At 45.8% G+C, this 24,389-nt stretch overlaps 1 protein-coding gene across 2 annotated transcripts in view; it reads right to left on the bottom strand.

The window, feature by feature from the left end:
* Window positions 1-24,389, bottom strand: part of RASGRF1 (Ras protein specific guanine nucleotide releasing factor 1) — a 75,574-nt gene that overhangs the window by 36,191 nt on the left and 14,994 nt on the right. For both annotated transcript variants that reach the window (XM_070953583.1, XM_070953582.1), the window contains exons 3-8: window positions 16,212-16,359; window positions 9,719-9,811; window positions 7,765-8,018; window positions 2,907-2,986; window positions 1,474-1,667; window positions 1,160-1,269 (exon numbers count right to left, since the gene is read on the bottom strand). In XM_070953583.1, coding sequence (XP_070809684.1) covers window positions 1,160-1,269; window positions 1,474-1,667; window positions 2,907-2,986; window positions 7,765-8,018; window positions 9,719-9,811; window positions 16,212-16,359 — 879 coding nt within the window. The remainder of the gene's footprint in view (window positions 1-1,159; window positions 1,270-1,473; window positions 1,668-2,906; window positions 2,987-7,764; window positions 8,019-9,718; window positions 9,812-16,211; window positions 16,360-24,389) is intronic.

Raw genomic sequence — 24,389 nt, 5'->3', positions numbered from 1 at the left:
GAAAAGACAACAATGACAACATTTGGAAATCTTTTATGGAACACTTTTTGCTGAAAGCAGAGAGAATGAACCTGTGATTTGGGGATTTCATGATCAGAAGGGGTAGGAAATGGAAAGAAGGGATAATTTTAGAGTGAGAGGACAAAATATAAATGCATTAACTGCTGTAAAGAAGATCAGAAACCTCTTTTGTATCTTTTTTCTGTTTCTTTTTTCCCCATTTACTTATCATCTTTGACTTTGCTTTTTTCTTTAAATCTGTATTATTTTTAGTTAGCAAAAATATTTAATAAAATTTATTAATGATTCATCTTTAATAAATATTTAATAAAATGTAATTGTTTGAAAAAGGAAGAGGGTCAGCTAAACAACAATAATTCCCACCATCATAGATTTGCCGGCTGTCCCTAGCTGAGAGAGCTGAGGGCTGAGAGAGTGCAGCTGGAGGACTGGAGGGAGAGAGCCAGAGATTCCCCCGGCCCAGAGTCCTTGGGGGCAAAGCTGGCAGTTCATCTGGGCATTCGCCTCAAAGGGAAACCTGGGAGCCACAGGGCCCGCTTGGGGGGAGGGGGGAACCGAAGATGAAGGGCAAGCAGGAGCTATCAGCTGTTTGAGGGAGCTGAGCTTCAGCTTCAGCTTTGATGATGGGGGCTTGATAAAAATAAACACTTCTGAAGTTCTCCAGAGAGCATTTTTTTCTCCCTGAAAGGCATTTTGGAAGAAAAGTCTCTGCATTTCTAAAATAACATATGTTGCCTTGTCATTATCTGCTTCACACATCCTGTACTCTGTGTCTCTGCTTAAGTGCAGATGGCTGCTTATTTTTCCCAAAGTGATAATTATACAAAAATGTGAGAAATTCAGAATTCTTTAAAGGTGATGGAGATCTTTGTATTGTGGGCTTCAGAGTCGGAGGGCAGGACTCAGAGCACCGACTGGAAACCCAAATGGCTCTTCATGCCGTAAAAGCCTCATGGAGAGGCTGCTTCATCAAGCAGAATCTCTTGCCGGTTTCCTTGTGAGAAAAGGGTGGCCGATGAGGAAATAGATGAGAGGACCCACCTCAGTGGTGGATGCCGAGGGGGCCCTGGGTGCAAGAGGGCCTGCTGCCCGCATTCTGCCAGCCCCTCCCCACACGGCAGCCCTTAGCCCCTCTGACCTGGAGAGTTCCTCCAACTTGGACTTGGCGTAGTCCAGGCTGTTCCTCTCGACATGCTCGTGGGGCGTGTGGGCCAGCAGCTCGTGCAGGGTCAGGATGTACCTGGGGATCTGGTGGAGACACAAGAGAGAAGAGAACCAGGGACTGAGTTGGTGCTTTGGCTTGCCCAGACAAGACCATCCCCCAGGCTTCAGAGGACTGTGCTGAAGCATCTGTGTCCAGCCTTCAGGGTGGCATTTCCAGGACACCATACAAGGACCCCGAATGGGGCTTTATGTCAGTGCCCAAGCTGACCTGGTGCCCCACAACCTCACCTGAAACATGGGGTAGGTCAGGAAAGTCTCCAGCGTCCGCTCCTCACAGTCAGGCTTGGCCTCGTAATGCTTCAAGAGCTTATCAAAATCCCGGTTCTGCTTGCAGTGGGCCAGGATCTGCAGGCTGTACTGGTGGTTCCGAACAAACTCCTGATAGATGTTGAGCATTGGCAGGAGGATGTCAAAGAGGTCCGCTGCGGACAAAGGCAGGCAGGCAGGCAGTGAGTGGTTGGGGTGGGGGGAAGGCCGGCCTGGGCAGGCAGCAGAGTCTCTCCCTGCTGGGGGAAACTCCTTGGTAGGGCAAAGGGCTTGGCCATTGCATTTTGGGGGGGAGGGGCAGACTCTGAGTGAGAATGCAGGGTAATGCCACATCCCATTTGTGTCCTTTCACATCTTTTAAACATTAAATGGGGTTGTGGCAGTGTCAATCAAAGATCTCATCCCCTCCCAGCTGCCCTCTGGGCTTGTTCTCCCTGGGATCAGAGCTCGGGTGGAGGAAGTGAAGCTCCACTCCAGACATGTCCCAATCCAGATCCCTCTTTCTCGGTGCTGGGAGAGATGGCACGGGCGGCGTCCCTGAGCCAGCCTCACGCAAGAGGCGCCTGTAGACTGGGATTGCTGGGGCAGATCATTTTCTAGAGGGGGTGTTTACAGTGTCCTGAGAACCATGAAAACCCCTTCCTATTTTGACACTAATAATGTACTACTGAAGAATGCCCCTTTCCCAACCAGCCATGCTGAATTTGGAAGCAGCAAAGGAAGGAAAGGAAAGGAAGGGAGAGGAGTCTGAAAGAAAAGGGGCTCTCAGAACATGAATCCCATCTCTCTCTGAAGCCTTTTTTGAGCCCTGTTACAGTGGGTGGGGGTGGGGGAGAAGACCTGCAAAAGAGCCTTGAGGCGCTACTCTGGGCTCCCCTGCCCCCACACATACCCTCCTGCTGAAATAGTGTGATGGGCAGGAAAATTGTGGGGAGTGGACAGCCACTTTGCTTATCACATGCAACATATTCAAAATCTGGATGTGCCATTTGGCAAGGACGGGCTCAGGCGCAGTCCAGGCAGCACCATGAAGCTCAGCCAGAAGAGCAGTGAACATTTCTCCTGTCGAGGGCGGATGGATTCAACTCAGTAGTGGCAAACAGTTGTGTGTGTGTGTAGATTCTTATAGCCCATCTACATAAAAAGGGCAGGAAGCCCCAAGTTTGGAGGGAAATCCGAGATGAAAAGAGCAACAGATCTTGGCTGCAGAAGAATCTCCCTTCCCAAACCTGGGGGTGCTCAGAATATTCAGTTTGCTTGGATTGGCAGCCTGGCCATGAGGAGGGGAGATGGAAATGGAATGGTGAAACCAGGCCCCGTGCACTTTGCTGAAGGTTTGGTTCAGGTTTGGTTTAATCTCGAACAGGGTAAACAGCAAGTTTCTTGACACTCACCAAGCACCAAGGTTGGCCAGCTAGAGATGCGTGCTTTTAAGCCCTGGTAGAAGATCTGGTGTAAAAACATGATGGTTTCACTAAAAGAGAAAGAAATGTGGGCTGGTTAGGAACTGAAAACCTGGGGGGGGGGCGTTTGGCTTATCACCTATGAAAACTCATTTTGCTGGGAAGAAAATGTTAATTGCCCCCAGGCTGCTGGATAGTGCATAACAGAGGAGGATAAGATGCGTGCTGAGTTTTTCCTCACTCAGCTCTCTGCACTGGTCTGAATCAAAGGAAAATGATCCCCAAATCTGAAAGTCTGGGAGAGCAGCCAATCACACGGGAGCATCACCCATGTATGATTTTGGAGAGTAGCAAAGTGTTGCCAACAGACTCCGAGTGTCACAGATTAGCTGATCCTTTCCCACCCCACTTACAATCCCCCTAGGATCACAGAATTGTAGTCTTGGAAGGAGCAATCAAAGCCATTGGTCCAACTTTGTGCAGGAATCCAGATTAATGATCAATTTCAGAAGCAGCCAACGCTCCCCTTAAGTACACCCCTCTCCATCATGAATTCCTCTATCAAACTGCTTATTTGTTTAGGAAGCACAACTGGAATCTGCCTTTCCTGAACTCAAATCCATGATTTCACATCCTGTCACCTTGGAAATGAGAGAGTAGAAGCCCAGACCTTCTTAAGGGAAAACTCCTTGGAGATCCTCAGAAGAGAATTATGTGGCTATTTCCTCCCTCCCTCCCAAAGAGACTTGGAAGACACCAGTTGGATTCCATCCCTTTTCTGCTCAATCTTGATTCCTGAGAAAGACACTATCTTCCTTAGTCCCTGACGCAGCTGCACAGGAGTGGGTCATATCTGGCCAAGCCCTCCCACTCCCCAGGTTCCCTTACCTGCCTTAAAAGTCATGAGGCAGGGCACGACTGGAAGGCAGGCACCCAATGATCTGATGGCATTTATAAGCCACAGTGAAAGTGGTGGCTTTCTTTAGCCAGATTACTAACTAAAAGTACCATCCACCGGGGCCCACGGCCAGATGCCAGCCCTCCTAGATTCGGGATGCACAAAGTGCGTCATCAGCCCGGACATTGTAGAACAGATGGGCCTAAGACTAAAAACGATGAAAAAGCCCATCGCATTCTGTCAGCTAGATGGATCGGTGGCTGGAGGGGGCCCAGCCCATTTTGTAACCGAGCCAATCGAGATGAGGATGGGGGATCACCTAGAGACTCTGAGTTTTATTGTGACCCCGGGCATGGAACGGCCCCTCCTACTTGGACTGCCCTGGCTCTGTAAATGGAAACTGCACATAAACTGGAAGATGGGAGTGCTGCACATCCGCTCCAAGCAACCAGGGATGAAAGGGGAGGAACCCTATTGCATGGGTGAAGTGGAGAATGAGGCGGTGGCGACGGCGACAGACCACATTGTGGGGGAGGAGAAGATCCCAAAAGAGTACCGGGACGTCCGGGAGGTGTTCAGCGAGAAGATGTCAGACATGCTGCCCCCCCACCGACCAATGGACTGTACCATTGAAATCCTCCCTGGGGTAAAACTCCCTAAACCAAAAATCTACCCCATGACCCCCCGGGAGCTGGGCGAACTACGGGACTTTATTGATAAAAACTTAAAACGCAGGATTATCCAACCAGCTAGGCCGCGGGTGGCAGCATCAGTACTGTTCCGGGAAAAGAAGGATGGGTCCTTTCATCTGGTGGTCGATTATAGAAATTTAAATGTGATTTGCGTAGAAAATGTCTACCCCATGCCTCTCATGAAGGACATGTTAGCCCACCTAGGCAAAGGAAAGATTTTTACAAAGCTGGACTTATGGGAGGCATATCATAGAGTTTGAATTAGAGAAGGGGATGAATGGAAAACTGCTTTCAACTGCCCGCTGGGATGAAATGCTCCCTTTCAGACTGCAAGGAGCCCCTGCTGTGTTCATGCAGCTAATTAACAAAGTACTGCATGAACACCTGTACAAGGGGGTGCTGGTCTACCTGGATGATATCCTTATCTACACCAAGACCATGGACGACCACGTGAAATTGGAGAGGGCTGTCCTGAAAATACTTAGAGCTGCTGAACTATATGCCAAACTATCAAAATGCGAATTCCACCAAACTAAAATTGACTATCTGGGGTACCGCATTTCACATGAGGGAATAGAAATGGATCCAGAAAAGGTCCGGGGCATGTTGGAATGGGCCCCCACACACACCCACAAACAATTACAGTTTCCTGGGGTTTGCTAACTTCTATCGACAATTCATCCCCTCGTTCGCAAAAATTGCACTACCTATTACTAATCTTCTGAAAACGAAAGGAGAAGAGAGGCCAAAGCCCTCTCGGCCTCTCGAGTGGACTATGGACTGTCAGGCAGCGTTTGAGAAACTAAAATGACTGTTTGCTGCCGAACCAGTCCTTAAACATCCTGACATGGAAGCCCCTTTTGTTGTACAGGCTGATGCCAGCGATGTAGCCGTCGGGGCAGTGTTACTTCAAGCAAACACAGAAGGAAAGCTGCAACCCTGTGCCTATACCTCTCGGAAATTATCGGAGACTGAGAGGAGATGGGCCATATGGGAGAAAGAAGCTTTTGCTGTTTGTTGGGCATTGTTAATGTGGAGACATTTCCTTGAAGGGGCTAAGCAACCATTTGAGGTGTGGACTGACCACAAGAACTTAGAAGCTTTGAAAATGCCACGAAAGCTGTCCCCAAAACAAGTCCGCTGGGCTCAGCACTTCAAACGATTCAATTTTTCCCTACGCTACCTTCCTGGAGGGAAGAACTTCATGGCAGATGCCCTTTCGAGACTGCCACAATACAATAGTGTTAGAGAGGAAGTGATTCATCCGATTATCTCCTCAAAACAACTGGCAGCACCAGTAGTTACTAGAGCCCAGGCGAAAGCAGATCCAACTTTGTCGGGCGACTTGAGCAAGCAGCTAAGGGACGATTTAAAAACCGACGAGTGGTTTTTGGCCCATTCAAATGAGTGTACGCTTCGAGAAGGACTTGCCTGGGTGGGAGCTAAGCTTTATGTTCCCGCCAGTCTAAGAGTGACAGTATTACAACACGCCCATGATGCCAAAGTTGCCGGCCATTTTGGGTTCGTGAAGACATTACATTTAGTTAAATGACAGTTCTGGTGGCCTGCACTAAAGAAGGACATAGAAGCATACGTAGCAAGTTGTCCCGTATGTGCTTCTGCAAAGACACCTCCTGGGAAGCCACCTGGATTGCTTCAGAGTGTTGCCAGACCAGGAGCCCCATGGAAGGAAATTTCCATGGATTTTATTGTTGAGTTACCTGAAAGTGGGGGGGGGGGGAATACAGTTATTTGGGTGGTTACTGATTTGTTCTCTAAACAAGTGCATTTTATCCCATGTCCCAAGATCCCTTCCACTAAAATGCTTGCAAAATTGTTTGTCCAACATGTATACTGATTACATGGGGCTCCAGAGCGGATAATCTCAGACAGAGGTGTTCAGTTCACCTCCCACTTTGGAAAGAGTTCATAGGATTGTTAGGCTCTGCCCAAGGGTTAAGCTCTGCCCACCACCCTCAGACCAATGGGGCTTGTGAGAGAATCAATTCCATGTTAGAACAATACCTGAGATGTTACATAAATTATCAACCAGATAACTGGACAGATTTGCTGCCATTTGCAGAGGTGGCCTATAAGAACTCCATACATAGCAGTATCGGGTTTACTCCTTTTAAGGTGGCCTCTGGCCAAGATTTTGTACTCATTCCGGAGTTGCCTCAGGAGAACCCACAGATACCCTCCTTGGTTGAGTGGATTGAACAGTTACGTGACACTTGGTCAGTAACATGTAAGGCTCTGGATGAAGCACATCAAGCTCATAAAATCCAAGCCAATAAGAAAAGGATTCAGGGTTGGAATTATAAAGTTGGTGATATGGTTTTCCTTTCCACCAAGTACTTGCAAACTACCCAAAAGTCAAAAAAACTTGGACCCAAGTATGTGGGTCCTTTTCTGATAGTCTGTATCGTTAACCCAGTCACAGTGCAATTGGAATTACCCCAAAACTTGTGGAGGATTCATCCGGTGTTTCATATCAGTTTGCTAAAACCAGAGCGTTCGTCCCCTTTACGTCTGGACCAAGAACCTCCCCCTGTCCCCATACTAATTGAGGGGGAACAGCATTTTGAGATTAAGGAAATATTGGACTCTAGAAAGCATTGTGGTAAGGTGCAGTATTTGGTGGCCTGAAAACATTTTCCGTTATCTAAAGCTGAATGGGCTCCAAAACAACTGCAATTGTTTCACTCCAAATATCCTGATAAACCTTAATCTATTTCTTATTGTCATGCTTTTAATTCTATAATTATCTGTTTTCTGTCATTTTGGTTTTTTTGTAGGAATAATGTCTCTTCTGCAGGAGGGCCAAATGTCAGCCTCCGCTTTTTCATTGCTTGCTCAGCTGCCATGAAACGGGGGGAGGGGGGAGCTATTGGAATTCTTGGGAGGGGGGAAGTGAGCTGGTGGAGAAGAAGAGAGAAACTTTGCTTCAGCGTTTCTTTGAAGCTGATAACAAGTCAAGGTCAACTGCTGTGACATAGCAGGAGGATGGCACCACCAGACGTCACACCCCATGACCCCTGGGGTATTGTGGTTTGGATGATTTATGCTGGACAGTTGGGGGAAGGCTTTGGGGATGTTTTCTATATGTAATTTTCGCGCCTTTTGCTTCAGATCTTGCTTTTCTTTGGTTGCATTCAGTTCATACTCAATAAAAGTACCTTTCTCTATGAAAATGGAGTCGGGGGTTTTCTTTCTTGAGTTTTGAAAGGAGGCATGCCTGACATTCCTTCTGACTCACCTGTTCAGGAAGATGCTGCTGACATCATCATGGGTGATGGGGGGCTTTTTAGAACTGGCCGCCATCCTCAGTGGGCGCAGGAAGTTGTTGACAAGGATGTGCAGCTGCTGCACGTACTCGGCTTCAGCTTCCAACATGCTGAAGACCACCTGATTCCTCTTCCGCATGCTGTCAGCGTGAGGGGAGCGGATGTAATCCTGGATGATGGTCTTCCACTTCCTTCTGCACAGCCATCCCCGGAGAAAACTCTGGACCTGTTTCCAGAGAGGGAATTCCAGATTATTGCCTGTCAAATGCAATCCCAGGTCCTTCCCTGAATCAATTATGTGGCAGATAGATCCTTCCACAGGAAATCTTCTTGTATTCAGTGTCATGAAATTATGTTTGGCTTTTGAACATTGATTCTCCCAAGCCTTGCATTATTTTCATCAACTGTCTTAATGCAGCTTATGGTTCTGCGATGGTTAATGCTCCATCATCTGAACCACATTTAAGCTTATACAGGTAGTCCTCAACAATTCATTTAGTGATTGTTCAAGATGACAAGGACACCGAAAAAAATGATTTATATCTGTTTTCACATTTACAACCATTGCAGCATCCCCATGGTCACATGATCAGAATTCAGATGTGTGGCAACTGGCTCATATTTATGACAATCATGTGATCTCCTTTTGCAATCTTTTAATAAGTAAAGTCAATGGGGAAGCCAGATTCACTTAACAACCTTGTTACTAATTTAACAACTGCAGTGACTCACTTAACTGTGGCAACAGATTGTGAAATGCGGCAAAACACATTTAACAAATGTCTCACTTAGCAACAGAAATTTTGGGCTCAATTGTGGTGGTAAGTTGAGAATTACCTGTATTCCTCTCCATAGAATTTGTTGCCTCCAATTTTTTCTGCCAATATTTCTAAGGCAATGATCAATAATAAGGGAGAGACTGGGACTCCTTGCATGGCACCTTTTCTTATTGGAAAGTCTATGGAAAATATACACCAGAATTTTTGCCATTTGCCATTGAGACAGACTTTCAGTCCAGAACTGCCCAGGATTTCTTTTCTTGGATACCGCAAGTAAAAAGGGCCACTGCAGGTTATCAAAAGCTTTTTCTTTATCTAGGAAGATTTGTGCTGTCTTTTTCATTGTTGTTGTTGTTGTTGTTGATATTATTAGTAATATTATTAATTAATAATGTTCTGTATTAATTACAAACCTGCTGTTGTCCTTAATATTCCTCTTACATTCCTCTCTGTTTGGTTGATATGATATGAAACATTTTTGCCAATCAAAATGATACCAGAGGCCAGCACTTAGTTAGGCTGCATAGCAGGCCAGTTTCTGTTTATTGTTTTCTTAACAGAAAGGCCTTAAGTAGAAAATTAAGTCAGGTGGCACAGCAAATGTGGTGCTCACCCCAGGGGAAATGCTGGAGGCCACAGCTCCCAGGGCTCCGCCAACGACAGGGATAACTGTCTGAAGCAGGCCAGCCCAATCTCCCAAAATCAAGAGTTGCACCAGAGGACTATGTCCCGAAAGGGCTGAGGAAAAGCATTCCTCCAAGATGAGATTCTAGTAGAGAAAATGGCCAAAGGTGGGCTGCCGCTGAATGGATGCAGAGCAAGGTGAACCGTTGAACCCAACAAATGCTCTTGACTGAGGTTCATTTGGGGACTGTGTGCCTGGTGGCTCAGTCCCTGGAAAATAGTGTGATTGACCAGGAGAGGCTGGGGGGGAGGGGCTCATGTCTTATGCAATGAGCACTTTATCTGAAGAGAAACCAGAGTCTTCCAGCAATATGCTGGGGGTCCCCTCTGGCCCTGAGGAGAGGAAAGAGGCCATCCGAAGTGGGCAAGGAGACTTCTTCTCATGGGTCTAAACATGGGCTTTTCCTACACACACACCCCTCATCATTTTGTGCTGAAGCTGGGGGCAAAAGGGGCTCCTCACCTTCTTGATCTTCTTGATGTCAATGTCATCATCATTTGGCACGTTGGCCTGATTGGACTGAATGCGCTCATGGTCCTTAAGTAAGGCGGCAATCTGGTGGGACGGAGAAAAGCAGAAACAGGCTTTATATTTTAATTTATAAAATAGTTTTGAAAGAATGAGTTCCCTCCAATCAGCTATTAAAAGGGTGTTAGTAATGTAGGGATGTGTGATTTAATGATACATTACATGAGGAATTGTGAGCCCAAATCTTTGCTCATACCATCTAAACCCCCCTGTCTATGAGAGGGCTATTCCATCTGAAATGGAAGGATGGTACATTGCTGCATCCCGTCGGCTGAGGGGGCTGGACATCAGTTGACCACAGTGAGAGGGTGGCCTGGATGTCGGGGCCCCTGGGGGCTGAACCGGGATGATTTTACATATATGTACTCTGTCAGCGGAGGGGACTTGACCATCGGACCAACCGCCGTGAGAGGGCGGTTTTTGGACCTGACCCCCGGACGCTGTCTGTTTCATTGGTCCATTGCTGCCATCTCACCACAAGAGGGGGCCGACCAGCTGACCTAACCACTGTGAGAGGGTGGTAGGATCTATTGCCCCCCTTGGATTGTGGTCTTTTTGGTTCTGGACTTTGTCCCCTGTTGTGAGGGGACAGTGGACTTGGTCCTGTAAATATGTTCCTAGATCCCCCATTTCTTCGTCTTCTCCCCCGGTCCTTTTATAGACCCTTAAGATATGGTCGTGCTACCCGTTTGGCTAAGATGTACTCAGCGGCGGAACTTCTTGGTCTGCGAGACTCCCCCCTCTCGCAGGCTGGGCCCTCCACTCTATCAAGGGCCTACCTCGATGACGGGATTTGGAACCCCGAGAGGTGGCATGCCACAAAGAGGGGGCTGCGGGATTTTTTAAAACTGTCTTTGTCCAAACTTTTAAGGGGTTTGGGAAGAGGGGAGGGGGGTTGGACAGGGACTAGGATTGTGGGTTTGGGGGATAACCCACTTAGGGGAGGGTCGGACCGGGCCAGGATGTGTGGCGGGGGGTGGGGGGGATCCGGGGGTAACAGGGGGGGTCAAGCTTGTCCAGACTGTGTTTCCATCATTGGTACTGTGAGTGGGAGGGGTAGATATGGCAGGAGTAGGGGGCCATATCATGTTAAGGGAGCACGCACCCGCTGTCTTCAAGCGGTAGAGCGCTCCGGCCCCCATAGCTCCACTCGTTCTCCAGGTTGCACAGACCCTCAGGGCCCGGGCCTTCGACTGATGTTGTGCAATGCCAGGTCTGTAGTAAATAAAGCCCCCCTCATTTGTGATCTTATTCAGGAGGGGGGAGCGGACCTGGCGGGTATTACGGACACCTGGTTGGGCCCGGAGGGAGGGGTCCCTCTGGTAGAAATGTGCCCACCAGGCTTCCACGCATTCCATCAGCCGAGGCCTCAGGGGAGGGGCGGGGGAGTAGCGGTTATTATTAGAGAAGGCCTTAGCCTGAGGGAGACCACTGTTCCTCAGACAGCCGGTTGTGAGTCCCTCCTTGTGAAGTGGGGTCATGGGGTTCAGATGGGCTTGTTGATCACGTACCTGGCTCCCTGCCACGTGGCTGTAGCCCTGCCCGAGCTACTCAATGTTATCGCCGCGGTGGCGGTTGATACCCCCAGACTTATGGTCATGGGGGATTTCAACCTGCCGTCCGCGGGTGAGGCATCTGAGGTGGCTTGGGAGTTCATGGCTTCCATGACGGCCATGGACCTGACCCAGCTAATTCTTGGCCCTACGCACAGGGGGGGAAACACACTGGCCCTGGTTTTTGTCTCTGGACAGTGGTTGAGTGATCTTGAGATAGGGGACATAGTCATTGGGCCCTTGTCATGGTCAGATCACTCTCTCCTTCGCCTTGACCTTCGAACCGCGGTACCCCGCCGCAGGGAGGTGGAACCAGTAAAATGGTACCGCCCCAGGCGCCTGATGGAACCTGATAGGTTCCAAAGGGAGCTTGGGCCAATCCCCGAGGATCTTGCACATGCCTCGACTGGAGACCTAGTGGCCGCTTGGGATAGAGCGGCCGCTGGAGCTCTGGATCGAGTCGTGCCTTTGCGGCCTCTGACCCGGCGCCGTTCTCACCTGGCTCCTTGGTTTACTGAGGAGCTGAGGGAGATGAAGCACCGGAAAAGACGCCTAGAGAGTAGTTGGATGGCTAGTCTTTCTGAATCGGACCGGACACTGGTAAGATCTCATATTAAGAATTACCTAGTGGCAATAAAAGCAGCAAAATGTACTCATTGTGCTGCTCTTATTGCATCATCAGATAATCGCCCGGCCGCCCTGTTTAGGATGACCCGCTCCCTGCTCCACCAGGAAGCACGGGAGGACCCCTTGGAGGGAAGAGCCGAGGACTTTGTTCAATATCTGCATGACAAAATCACTCAGATTCGGGAAGGTCTGGACTCCGACTGGGTAGGTCCAGCGAAGGTGACGGGGGCAGGTCTTGAGAGTGTTATCTGGGATGAGTTTGATCCTGTGACCCCAGATGACGTGGACAGGATTCTGGGTAGACTGAATGCGACCACATGTTTGTTGGACCCGTGTCCCTCCTGGTTAGTACTGGCTTTCCGGGAGGTGACGCAAGGCTGGCTCCAGGGGATTATAAATGCTTCATTGGGTGAGGGTGCCTTCCCCGCCGCCTTGAAGGAGGCGGTGGTGAGGCCTCTCCTCAAGAAGCCTTCCCTGGACCCGGCAGTATTGGCTAATTATTGTCCAGTCTCCAACCTTCGCTTCGTTGCGAAGGTTGTTGAGAGTGTGGTTGCACGACAGCTTCCCCAGGACCTGGATGAAACGTCGTATCTAGATCCGTTCCAGTCGGGTTTCAGGCCTGGGTACAGCATGGAAACGGCATTGGTCGCGTTGGTTGATGATCTCTGGAGGGCTCGGGACAGGGGTTGCTCCTCTGTCTTGGTCCTGTTAGATCTCTCAGCGGCTTTTGATACCATCGACCATGGTATCATGCTGCACCGGTTGGAAGAGTTGGGGGTGGGAGGCACCGTATTATGGTGGTTCTCCTCCTTTCTCTCCGACCGGTCGCAGTCTGTGTTGACAGGGGGGCAGAGGTCGACCCCGAGGCCCCTCATATGTGGGGTGCCGCAGGGATCGGTCCTCTCGCCCCTTCTGTTCAACATTATGTGAAGCCGCTGGGTGAGATCATCCGTGGTTTCGGGGTGAAGTACCACCAGTACGCTGACGACACCCAGCTGTACATCTCCACCCCGGACCATCCCAATGATGCCCTTGAAGTGATGTCCCGGTGCCTGGACGCCGTACGGATCTGGATGGGGAGGAACAGGCTCAGGCTCAACCCATCCAAGACTGAGTGGCTGTGGTTTCCGACGTCCCGATATAGTCAGCTGGTGCCATCGCTGACTATTGGGGGCGAATCATTGGCCCCCACGGAAAGGGCTCGCAACTTGGGCGTCCTCCTGGATTCACGGCTGTCTCTAGAAGAGCACTTGACGGCCGTGACCGGGAGGATTTTTCATCAGGTTCGCCTGATCCGCCAGTTGCGTCCCTTTCTACATCGGGACTCCCTACACACGGTCACTCATGCCCTCGTCACCTCTCGTCTGGACTATTGTAATGCTCTCTACATGGGGCTCCCCTTGAGGTGCACTCGGAGGCTCCAACTGGCACAGAGTGCAGCCGCGCGGGTGGTTATGGGAGCAACGTGGAGCTCCCATGTAACACCTCTCCTGCGCGAGCTGCACTGGCTCCCGGTGGTCTTCCGAGTGCACTTCAAGGTTCTGGTTACCACCTTTAAAGTGCTCCATGGCTTAGGACCTGGTTATCTACGGGACTGCCTGCTACCACCAATAGCCTCCCACCGGCCAGTACGCTCCCATAGAGAGGGGCTCCTCTGGGTGCCGTCGGCCAAACAATGTCGACTGGCGGCCCCTAGGGGGAGAGCTTTCTCTGTGGGGGCACCTACGATCTGGAACGAGCTCCCCCCGGAGATATGGAGGATCCCGGAACTGCGCACCTTCCGCTGCGCGCTTAAAACGTTTTTATTTCATCAAGCTGGCCTGGCCTAAATCCTCTCCCTTTTAAAATTTTAAATTCAAATTTTAAACACTAATTTTAATTTGTTTAATTATGGGATATTTTTAAAATTTAGCCAAATTGTTTAATCTGTTTTAATCTATTTTAAATTTTGTATTTCTGTGTTTTATCTGTTGGCTGTTCACCAGGAGAAGGGCAGTATAGAAATCTAATAAAATAAAAATAAAAATAAAATAAAATAAAATAAAATAAAATAAAATAAAATAAAATAAAATAAAATAAAATAATAAAATAAAATAAAATAAAATAAAATAAAATAAAATAAAATAATAAAATAAAATAAAATAAAATAAAATAAAATAAATAAAATAAAATAAAATAAAATAAAATAAAATAAAATAAAATAAATCCAGGAAAGGGGAAGGATAAATAGCAAGAGCACTTAGATGTAGATCACAGTGCTTTACAACCCTCTCTAAGCAGTTTACAGAGTCAGCCTATGGCCCCCAACAATCTGGGTCCTCATTTTACTGACCCTGGAAGGATTGATGGATGAGTCAACCTTGAGCTGGTCAGAACTGAACTGCTGGCAGGCAGCAGAATTAGCCTGCAATACTGCATTCCAACTACTGCATCACCATGGCTCTTTTAATAACTACTAGCTCAAATAACTAGTAACTACTATAGCAATAAAGAGTCCTGCTTACAAGATGCCAAAGGTTCTATTTCTTTGTGCAACAGATACCAAAGAGTTAGAATCCTTCAAGCAGCGAGGGAAATACTGGTTCAGGGAAAAATCAGAACTGGAGCAAAGCAGAGGAACTTGCTAGCTCAGCTGCTGCCATTCAGATCATGACTTCTGGGAGAGGAAATAAGGTTCATCAGGATGAGATTCCCAATCCCGGCCTTCACTGGGCAGTCAGTGGTCAGGCTGAAAAACCAGATGGGGAAAGGTTGCAAGAAACTGGCTTCGCCTAGGGTGCGACACAAAGTTGCACAGGTTGAGCTAAGGGACTTTCCTGAGCAGGAAGAGGCTCTTGTAGCCTGGACTGGGCAGGGGAAGGAAACAGGGCATCAGTGAAGATTTTATTCACTATTAATATTTCTGCTTCTCCTGGAAGGGTCACCCAGAAAGTTAAATGTAAAAAGTAAGCCTAAACATAAAATCTGGTAATGTGAAAGCAGCACAGCACTTAAATAAACCAGAATAAAATCAGTAGCAGGAAGTAATGGGGTAGAGAAGTTGATTTAGCGCTGCCACTAAACCTCAGGGGCTGCTTGTGGCGCTGAGGCAATTCTGCTCTTTGACTTCCCTGCTTCGGAGTCCTTCTTCCACCCAACAGCAAATGCTCAGATCTGCTGCTGAAGAAGGAGAAACCCGGTGCATGGAATAGCTTCCATAAACCTCTCCATGGCCTGGTGTTCCAGTTGGGATATGGGCTCAGTTCCTTGTTTACACACACACAGAGAGAGAGCTTAAACAGGGGTCTTCTCCATCTCGCTAAAACTGCAGAGGTCGCCTCCATTTTGTCTTGGGTGCCTCTGACAGCCCACAATGCCCCCATCCCATGAGACAGACTGCCCAGGCCAACCGCGCCCAGAGCTCCTGTGCTTCCCAGCTTGGCCCCTGGAATGCCCACTTCCCTGGCCTTCTGCTCAGCCTGGGGAGCACACAGGGCAGCCTATTTAGAGTTGTCTAAACAAATCGTCTTGGGAACAAAACAACACAACTCCTTACGCAATCAATGCAATCATCAGTATTTGCATATGCATATAAAGGGCCATTTGATCTGCTCTTCAAAGAGCACAAAGGGAAGCTCAACAAATATTTAAATGCAGAAGCTCCATAATCAATCAAAAGGTTGAGATTATGGTTTGCTTGGGCTTTTTAAATAACTGTCACACTTTCCTAGTCTCCTATTATGGACTTCTGGGCTTAAAGTGGCTTTACAATCAAAGCTATCAGAACAAAGGCAAAGGACATTTCCAGATATTATGGAGCCAGATTTTTCCAAAATCCTTTGATGCACAATTTTTGTCCTTCTGCCAGAATTGTTCTCTATTCTGCTCCAAATACTGCAGTGTTTTTGCTATCCACTGATACCATGTCTACCATTAGGTCTCATGAGCTCCAGCGAGAGGGTTTTTTTAATCAAAGCCAATTGGGTCACAATGGCTTTCAACCCAGGAAGTCCCCTGCCCACGTCATGGAACCTGCATGCCCACGTCATGGAGTTTAGTGACCCACTAAATGTCTCCCGAGGTGCCTGTTCAGAATCTGCTCTCCATTTGCATCATCTGCATCAAGAACCAACTTGATGGCAGGAGTTTGGCCAAGGCCCCTGCACGTGAAGCAGGAGGGATGACGGAATGGCTCCCAAAATAGCAAAATACCCAGTTCCCTAGCACTTTGAGCAGCTGGCAGCATGTTTTGAGGCTGGGCTCCATACCTCTGATTTCAAGCGCTCTGTCTCTATTTCTCCATCTTCAATTTGTTGCCTGAGTTGCTTGGCAACTGTTTTTTCGGTCTCCACAATCTGAAGTAAATGGAGGTACTTCTGCATTAAGCCTTCGTGCTCTGTGGCGAGAGTCCCATAACTGTGACAGAGACAGCAGAGATAGAGGAGCTGTTAAAAGTTGCTCTCATTCCTGCCAGCTCTGAAACCCCTTCAGAGGCCTGGCATTCATGATGCCCCCAGTCTCACTGCACAGCAACAGTGGGCTCCCGGGTCGAGTTGTTCCTGTAAAGCAAATTATTTTCAGTGTGCTAGTTCACTTCCAGCATGATGAACTGCTATCATTAAAAAGTTTTATGGAATCATATATATATATATTTGTTTTCTTTTCTTTTCGTAGGTCTTTATGTAAGAAGAACCTGGCTAAAGAGAAATACATATATATATTGCTCCTAGAAGCACGAAGCCGAAGACACCAGCCTGAAGATGACGAATGAGACTTCATCGAAACGTCGCCAAGACACTTCCAATTTTACGCGGGAGAAAACCCGAATAACCAAAGACCTATATATATATATTTTTCTTACTTCTTCGTAGGATTTATGTGTGTTTTTCCTCTAGCCAGGTTTTTCCTACATAACCAAGGTTTTTCTGCAGCCCTAGCTCAGTGGAATCACATCCACTTGATTCTGGGCTTTTTTCTTTTTGGCAGCCAGCAAGCTCTTGCTGTCTCTTGAGTCTGGCAGCCAGCAAGCTCTTGCTGTCTCTTGAGTCTCTCACCAGGCAGCAAGAGCTTGCTGGCTGCCAGAAAGAAAAAACCCCAGAATCGAGTGGATGTGATTCCACTGAGCTAGGGCTGCAGAAAAACCTTGGTTACGTCGGAAAAACCTGGCTAGAGGAAACACACACACACACACACACACACACACACACACACACACACACATGCTTTCTTCTCTTATTGTAGGTTTTTGTATGTATTTTTCTTCAACCGGGTATTTTCCTACGTAAACCAAGTTTCATATATATATGATCCCATAAAACTTATATATATATATCAGCAAAATTTATATTTTGCTGATAAAGAAATAAAGGGAAACTAGTATAGATCTATTTCAAGCTTTTTAGCTTTCATCAGCTAGCCATACCCTTACTCGGATTCGAACTTGGGCTTCCTGCATGTTAGGCAGTTGAATTAACCTTCTGAGCCACAAGTTTTTCTCCCTTCATCAGCTTGAGCTTAATCTTTCCCCTGGCTCAAGCTGATGAAGGGAGGAGAACTTGTGGCTCAGAAGGTTAATTCAACTGCCTAACATGCAGGAAGCCCAAGTTCGAATCCGAGTAAGAGTATGGCTAGCTGATGAAAGCTAAAAAGCTTGAAATAGATCTATACTAGTCTCCCTTTATTTCTTTATCAGCAAAATATACATTTGTATAAAATGGTTTGTCGTGAATGTGACTGCTTGAGGGCTCCTGGATTGGAGCTGAAAGGCGAAAGGGAGCAGAATGCCCCCTCCCACATGTTGGGGAAGACCAGGTGTCTCGATAGAAAAATACTATATATATATATATATATATATATATATATATATATATATATATATATATGTCTTCTTAAGTTTTCGCGGGTGTGCATATGCAAAAAATTAAAATCTCGGGTGTTTTCCCGCGTCATTATAAATAAGTTGGTTAAAATATTTAAAATCCTAGTTAAAATCCCAGCTTAAAATCTTCTAAAATTCCCTACAGAGCACTCTGCAAGGTCCTTTAAAACCTCAGCTAAAATCCTACCAGTGACTTTAAAATCACTTTAAAGTGATTTAATCACTCGCTCTGTAGGGAATTTTAGAAGATTTTAAGCTGGGATTTTAACTAGGATTTTAAATATTTTAACCAACTTATTTATAATGACGCGGGAAAACACCCGAGATTTTAATTTTTTGCATACACACACACACACACACACACACACACACCTTATATATCTATATAAAGCTGTTCCTGCTTGATAGCTATCTCTAAGAATCACATATTTATTATATGTATTATATATATTGTTTTTGTTTTTTTTCTGTCGAAGCACCTTGTCTACCCTAATATGGGGTAGCATACTGCTTCCCTTTTGCCTTTCAGCTCCAATCCAGGAGCCCTCAGGCAGTCGCTATCACGACAAACTATTTTGTATCAAATTTAAATTTGCTGATAAAGCAATAAAGGGACACTAGTATAGATCTATTTCAAGCTATTTAGCTCTCATCAGCTAGCCATACCCTTACTCGGATTCGATATACATAATTTTATTACATTTGATTGCTGCCCATTTCACTGCAAAGCTACTTTGGGCATCTTACAAGGTTAAAAGCAATACATCTGTATGGGGTCCACTACTGATCCATCAACCACCCCCAGCATGAAAGTCCCCTGTTAGGCCCCCATTTTTCTCCTGCAAGTCTGTCTAGACAAGCCTGAATCTTGTAGACCTGTTTGGGTCAGTAATGCTGGGCTCAGAAGGGAAGGGCTGGTCTGGAATAATGACACTTCCGGTGTTTCATTTCAAAAGTCATTAGGCTAAGGGAGCCCAGCTGGTCTGGCTCATACAGGGTACACATCAGGAGGGGCTTCTGCTGTGGCCGAGAACTTGCTGCCATTCCTTTGAAATTTCTCATCCAATATGCAAGATTTAAGGGTAACCCACAACTATTTTTTCAACTTCATCACAAGGAAGGGAAAAGCCTTGTTAAAAGGATCTCAGAGATCAAGGAAAGAGAGGGAGGAGGAGAGATAGTGGTGAGCCTCAGTATAAGGCAGCTTTGTATGTTTAATTAGCATTCAAGAATTGTAGTGATTATTGAAGCTCCGCAGGGATCTGAAGGTGCAGATGGCTCTTTGTGCTCTACTGCATTTCTCCTGCAAATGCCACTTTCATACACCTAGAGGTTGAGCACATGCTGTGGTCCAGCTATGTTCCAGTTATCCAAGACAATCTGCCTGTGGGCTGCTTAAGATGCTTGTACAGTCAGAAAGCCCTGGTGGGGAGAGCAACAGGAGGAGGAAGAGAGGAACAACCAGAAAAGCTGAATATTTTGAGCTGTTGCTCAGCTAGATGAGGTGAACAAGTCATTCCAAAGTAGCTGCTGTTTGCAAAGTGTGTCTTAAGAGCAGAATGGCCCAGTAAATAAGCAGATGCCGTACAAACCATGATAAGGCAACAAGCAGAAACAGAGGAAAACTGAGAAACCAGTGCAATTAACTGGTAGGTTTCCAGGATAGACCCCTGACCCACCACTTTAAAATGACAATATATTCTTGCCTAATCTAGGCATATTCTGGCATATTTTGAAGCATGTACAAAATTGTAGTAGTATCGACAGTGTGTACAATAACTTATCATTCTAGTCAGTCTGACAAAAATTGTTGTACCATTGTACACGCTGTTGCACTGTTGGCCAGAAGTTCTGCTCCTTTGAGGCATCTGATTTGTGAGCCTTGCTGATGGCAGCAGTTGAAGAAAAGTGGGATATTGGAGCAATGGGCGACCATCCTTAAGGTCAGACCAGAAGATTTATCAGACTGAAACAATGGAGGAAATAAGCTTTGAACTGCTAAGCAAGAGAGCGAAGAATGGATCCCTGAAGGACAGAAGGGAGGCAGCTTTGCCCTGCCAGGAAACAAGAGGATGCTTGCTGAACCATTGCTACAACTTGGAATAGAGACAAACAGATGCACACCAAATCTGCATATCAGGACTTTCCAGAAATTGCTAAGGAATAGAAAATGCAGACAGTCCAAAACTGAAGGGATTTGTGAAAGCTCAGAATGAAGTGATGGGAAAAGGTCTTTTAAAGATATAATCAGAATAAAGAACTATATGATAGCAAAATGATAGCAGGTAAGGGGAAAAGGAGAAATACTTAACTCCTATCCAAGGTGTGATAGCTCAACGATTAACGAGGCTGAGCTTTCAACTAACAGCCAGGGTTCAAAACCCGAGCACCATGAGATGGGGTGAGTTCCCGTTCTTTGCCCCAGCTCCTGCCCACCTAGCAGTTCAAAAGCATGCAAATGCAAGTAGATAAATAGGTATCCACTTCCGTGGGAAGGTAACAGCATTCCGTGGGCCTCAGTCACATGACCACAGAAGGGTCTTCAGATAATGCTGGCTCCCTCGGCTAAGAAACAGAAATGAGCACCGCCCCATAGAGTCTGAAATGGGGAAACATTATCGTTACTTTTACTGAACTCCTATTTTGGTTTAATCTTCCCCAACAGAAAAGGATTTGTCTGTAAACTGCCACTGTAAAAAGCAAGAGGAAGCATGAGACTGATAACAAGCTGGTGGAAATACTACTTCTTTTGAATTTAATATAATTTTTTAGGAGGAGATTAATTTCTTCCTAAGAAGTTCCTGGAAATTAGTGTTTGACTGAACCTTTGAGAAATTCTGGGAAATGGTTGAGGTGCCAGACAACCGGAGGTGGATGCCAGCCATAACTTCAAAAAGGAGACCTGGAGAACTAGATCCGACATCTGAGTACAGAAAGTCAAAGGATTAATTAGTAGACTATCAAATTCTATTATGTCTACTGCAAGTCCACAATATTTTGATCAGCGAATTATTAAATGGGTCTGGATAAAATTAGAATTTATGGAAAAGTGATTAACATTTCTTCATTAAACAGAAGAGAAGTATCAAGTTCTGCGTCAGCATTTTTATTAATCACCAGGATGAAGCCATTGAAGGTAACAGAAAATTGAGTGCAAGTATTTTGGAAAACAAATAAAGTTCAAACTGACCTTGAACAGTTGGAGAAATTGGATGGAAACAGAAAAATGAAATGTAACAGAGATAAGTTCAAAATTCTTCAGTTTTCTTCTCAGTTTTGCTGAGAAGCAAAACTCAAATGAAGAGGGATAAGAAGCAGGCCATGGCTTTGTAGTAGCTCTTGTGAAAAACACCTTTGAATAGTAGTGGTTGGAAAAAGAGAAGGAAGCAGCAATGGGATGAGACCACTAAAAAGGCAAACACAATATACATTGCCAGAGGAAGTGCAGTTTATTTGCTTTGGACAAACCCCAATTAGGGCTCTACACTTTGAGAAGGACTCACTGAAATTTCTTCCATGTAAGGCAATGAGATAATCAGGGGTCTAAAAATGAAATCTTCAGAAGAAAACCTGATACACACACACTCTCCAATACCCAAAGGATGTCCCTGATCAGAAGGTTAACTCCAGTTCTTCATTGACTCAGACCGTCCAATATAGAAAAATGGATTTATATTGCATAGAGTGGGTTCCAATAGGATGTTTCCAACAATCTCTTAACTTAGTGGAATCAATGAGCCAAGAAGAGGTGGGCTCATCTTTTCCTGAAGTTATCTAAGAAGAAACTGGACCATTTTCTGCTTAATTTGGATTCCACTACTTAACAGTGGTTTAGATTCATGCTTCAAAGAATCTTTAAACTGTAGAATTCAGCATGCCTCACCCTAACCCTCACCAGGTTATATTCACAGTCCATGCCTGACTAAAGGCAACTTCCAAGAGTTTGCAGAGACAAACTCCAAACTTCCAAGAGTTTGCAGAGACAAGATAAAGTGTGGTTTGTGTAGCCTGCACCACACACACAGACACACACACACCTCCCCCATATAGATGTACAGTCATGGACATGCAGAGGGAAAAAACCTGCTTTGTGCTACATGCAGATAGGAAAGATCCTTCCTTTCCAGGAAAATGGGTTTGTTTTCACATTCCTTTCCAGGGAAAAGTGGGAGCTGTATTTGGCTGCACAACTTCAGGGAAGAAGGAAATGCAGGGATCCCAACGACTCTGCATGGGACGAAGGGGACGAAGAGGAGAATGAGAGATGCAGTTCAGCAGAACCTGGTTGCCCCCCCCCCCCCCAGTGATGGACAGCCCTCTGTTGGATGTATTCAAGCAGAGATTGGCCAGGGATTGCTTGGTCTCAGTGGCCCTTTGGCGCTCCTGCATTTTTGTGATTCTCTACGACCATCATTTAGGATAAAAATCCTAAAGGGGAAAACAACTTTAGTAGCATGGGAAACTCTGAAAAATATGATAATAAAAGCCCAGTTCAGCACAATACCACTGAAAAATAAAAACAAGAAATCCAAGAAGAAACAAGCATGGTTCCATGCACAAAGATCTCTGATAAACTGAAAGACAGAAAGGATAAGTACAAAAAATGGAAAGAGGGGCATATAACTACGGCAGAATATCAACAGATAGCCTGAATCTGCAAACATCAAATCAGGAAAGCAAAGGCTCAGGATGAATAAAGACTTGCAACAAAAGAAAAAAATAATACCAGTAATAGAAAAGTTTATTTCAATATATAAATAACAAGAAAAAAGTCAACTGTAAGTTCACTAAAGAGAGAAGATGGCAAGGTAAGTAACAGGCATAAGAGAGAAAGAAGAGCTGCTTAACTCATTCTTTGCATCAGTCTTTACGCAGAAAGAAATTATAGCCCAACTTACCAAAAACATAACTGTAAATGACAGATTAGAAATAAAAATTAAAACCAGCAAGAGAATGGTAGGAGAAGGCCTGTCTGATCTTGATGAATATTAACAGATTAACAGAGTTGGAAGGGACCTTATAGGTCATCCTGTCCAACCTCCCACTCAAGCAGGAGATCCTACACCATTTCTGACAAATGGCAGTCCAGTCTCTTCTTGAAAGTCTCCAGTGATGAAGCTCCCACAACTTCCGAAGGCAACTTCTGTTCCATGGGTTGATTGTTCTCACTGTCAGAAAGTTCCTCCTCATTTCTAGGTTGAATCTCTCCTTGGTCAGTTTCCATCCATTATTCCTTGTCTGGCCTTCAGGTGCTTTGGAAAAGAGCTTTACCCCCCTCCTCTTTGTGGCAGCCCCTCAAGTATTGGAAGACAGCTATCATGTCTCCCCTGGTCTTTCTCTTCACTAGACTAGCCATGCCCAGTTCATGTAACTGTTCTTCATATGTTTTAGTCTCCAGTCCCCTAATCATTTTGGTTGCTCTTCTCTGCACTTTTTCTAAAGTCTCAACATCTTTTTTATGATGTGGTGACCAAAACTGGATGCAGTACTCTAGGTGTGGTCTTACTAGGCCTTTATAGAGTTGTATTAGTACCTCCCTTGATCGTATCCCTCTGTTAATGCAATTTAGGATTGTGTTGGCTTTTTTAGCTGCCGCCACACTGCTGGCTCATATTTAGCTGATTGTCCACTTGGACTCCAAGATCCCTCTCACCATTACTGCTATTAAGCCTGGTTTCCCCCAGTTTATATGTGTGCTTTTGGTTTTTCTTGCCTAAGTGTAAGACTTTACTTTTCTCTACATTGAATTTCATTTTGTTAGATAGGGCCCAGTGGTCAAGTCTGTCAAGATCCATCTGGATCTTGAGCCTATCTTCTAGGGTGTTAGCTATTCCTGCCAGTTTTGTATCATCTGCAAATTTGGTGAGTTCCCCTTCTATTCCCTCATCTAAGTCGTTTATGAAGATATTGAAGAGTACTGGGCCTAAGACAGAACCTTGTGGCACCCCACTGCTTACTTCTCTCCATGTAGACTTAGACCCATTAAGGACTACTTGTTGAGTACGGTTTGTCAGCCAGTTGTGAATCCATTTGGTGGTGAAGCTATCTATCCCACTTTTTTCTAGCTTATGAAGAAGTAGGTTGGGGTCTACTTTGTCTAATGCCTTGCTGAAGTCTAAGTATATTATGTCCACAGTATTTCGCTGATCTACTAATTTAGTCACTATGTTGACGAATGAAATAAGATTGGTCTGGCATGATTTGTTTTTAACAAGCCCATGCTGACTGCTAGTTATTACTTTGCTTGTTTCTAACTAAGTTTCTAACTAACTAGACTAACAAAATGCTGTGGACATAGTATACTTAGGTTTCCACAAAGTATTCGACAAAGTAGACCACAACCTACTTCTTGGTAAGCTAGAAAAATGTGAGATAGACAGCATCACCACCAGATGGATTTGTAACTGGCTGACACACCGTACTCAAAGAGTCATCCTTAATGGTACTACAACTATATGGAGGGAATTCCGTAAGCAGTGGGGGTACCACAAGGTTCCATCTTTGGCCCAGTACTCCTTAATATCTTCATAAATGACTTAGATGATGGAATAGAAGGGAAACGCATCAA

Source organism: Pituophis catenifer, unplaced genomic scaffold, assembly GCF_029215685.1.
Source record: "Pituophis catenifer annectens isolate HBS135680 unplaced genomic scaffold, rPitCat1.0.hap2 SCAF_14, whole genome shotgun sequence".
NCBI classification, from domain to species: domain Eukaryota; kingdom Metazoa; phylum Chordata; class Lepidosauria; order Squamata; family Colubridae; genus Pituophis; species Pituophis catenifer.
This window is presented reverse-complemented; position numbering and strand designations above follow the sequence as displayed.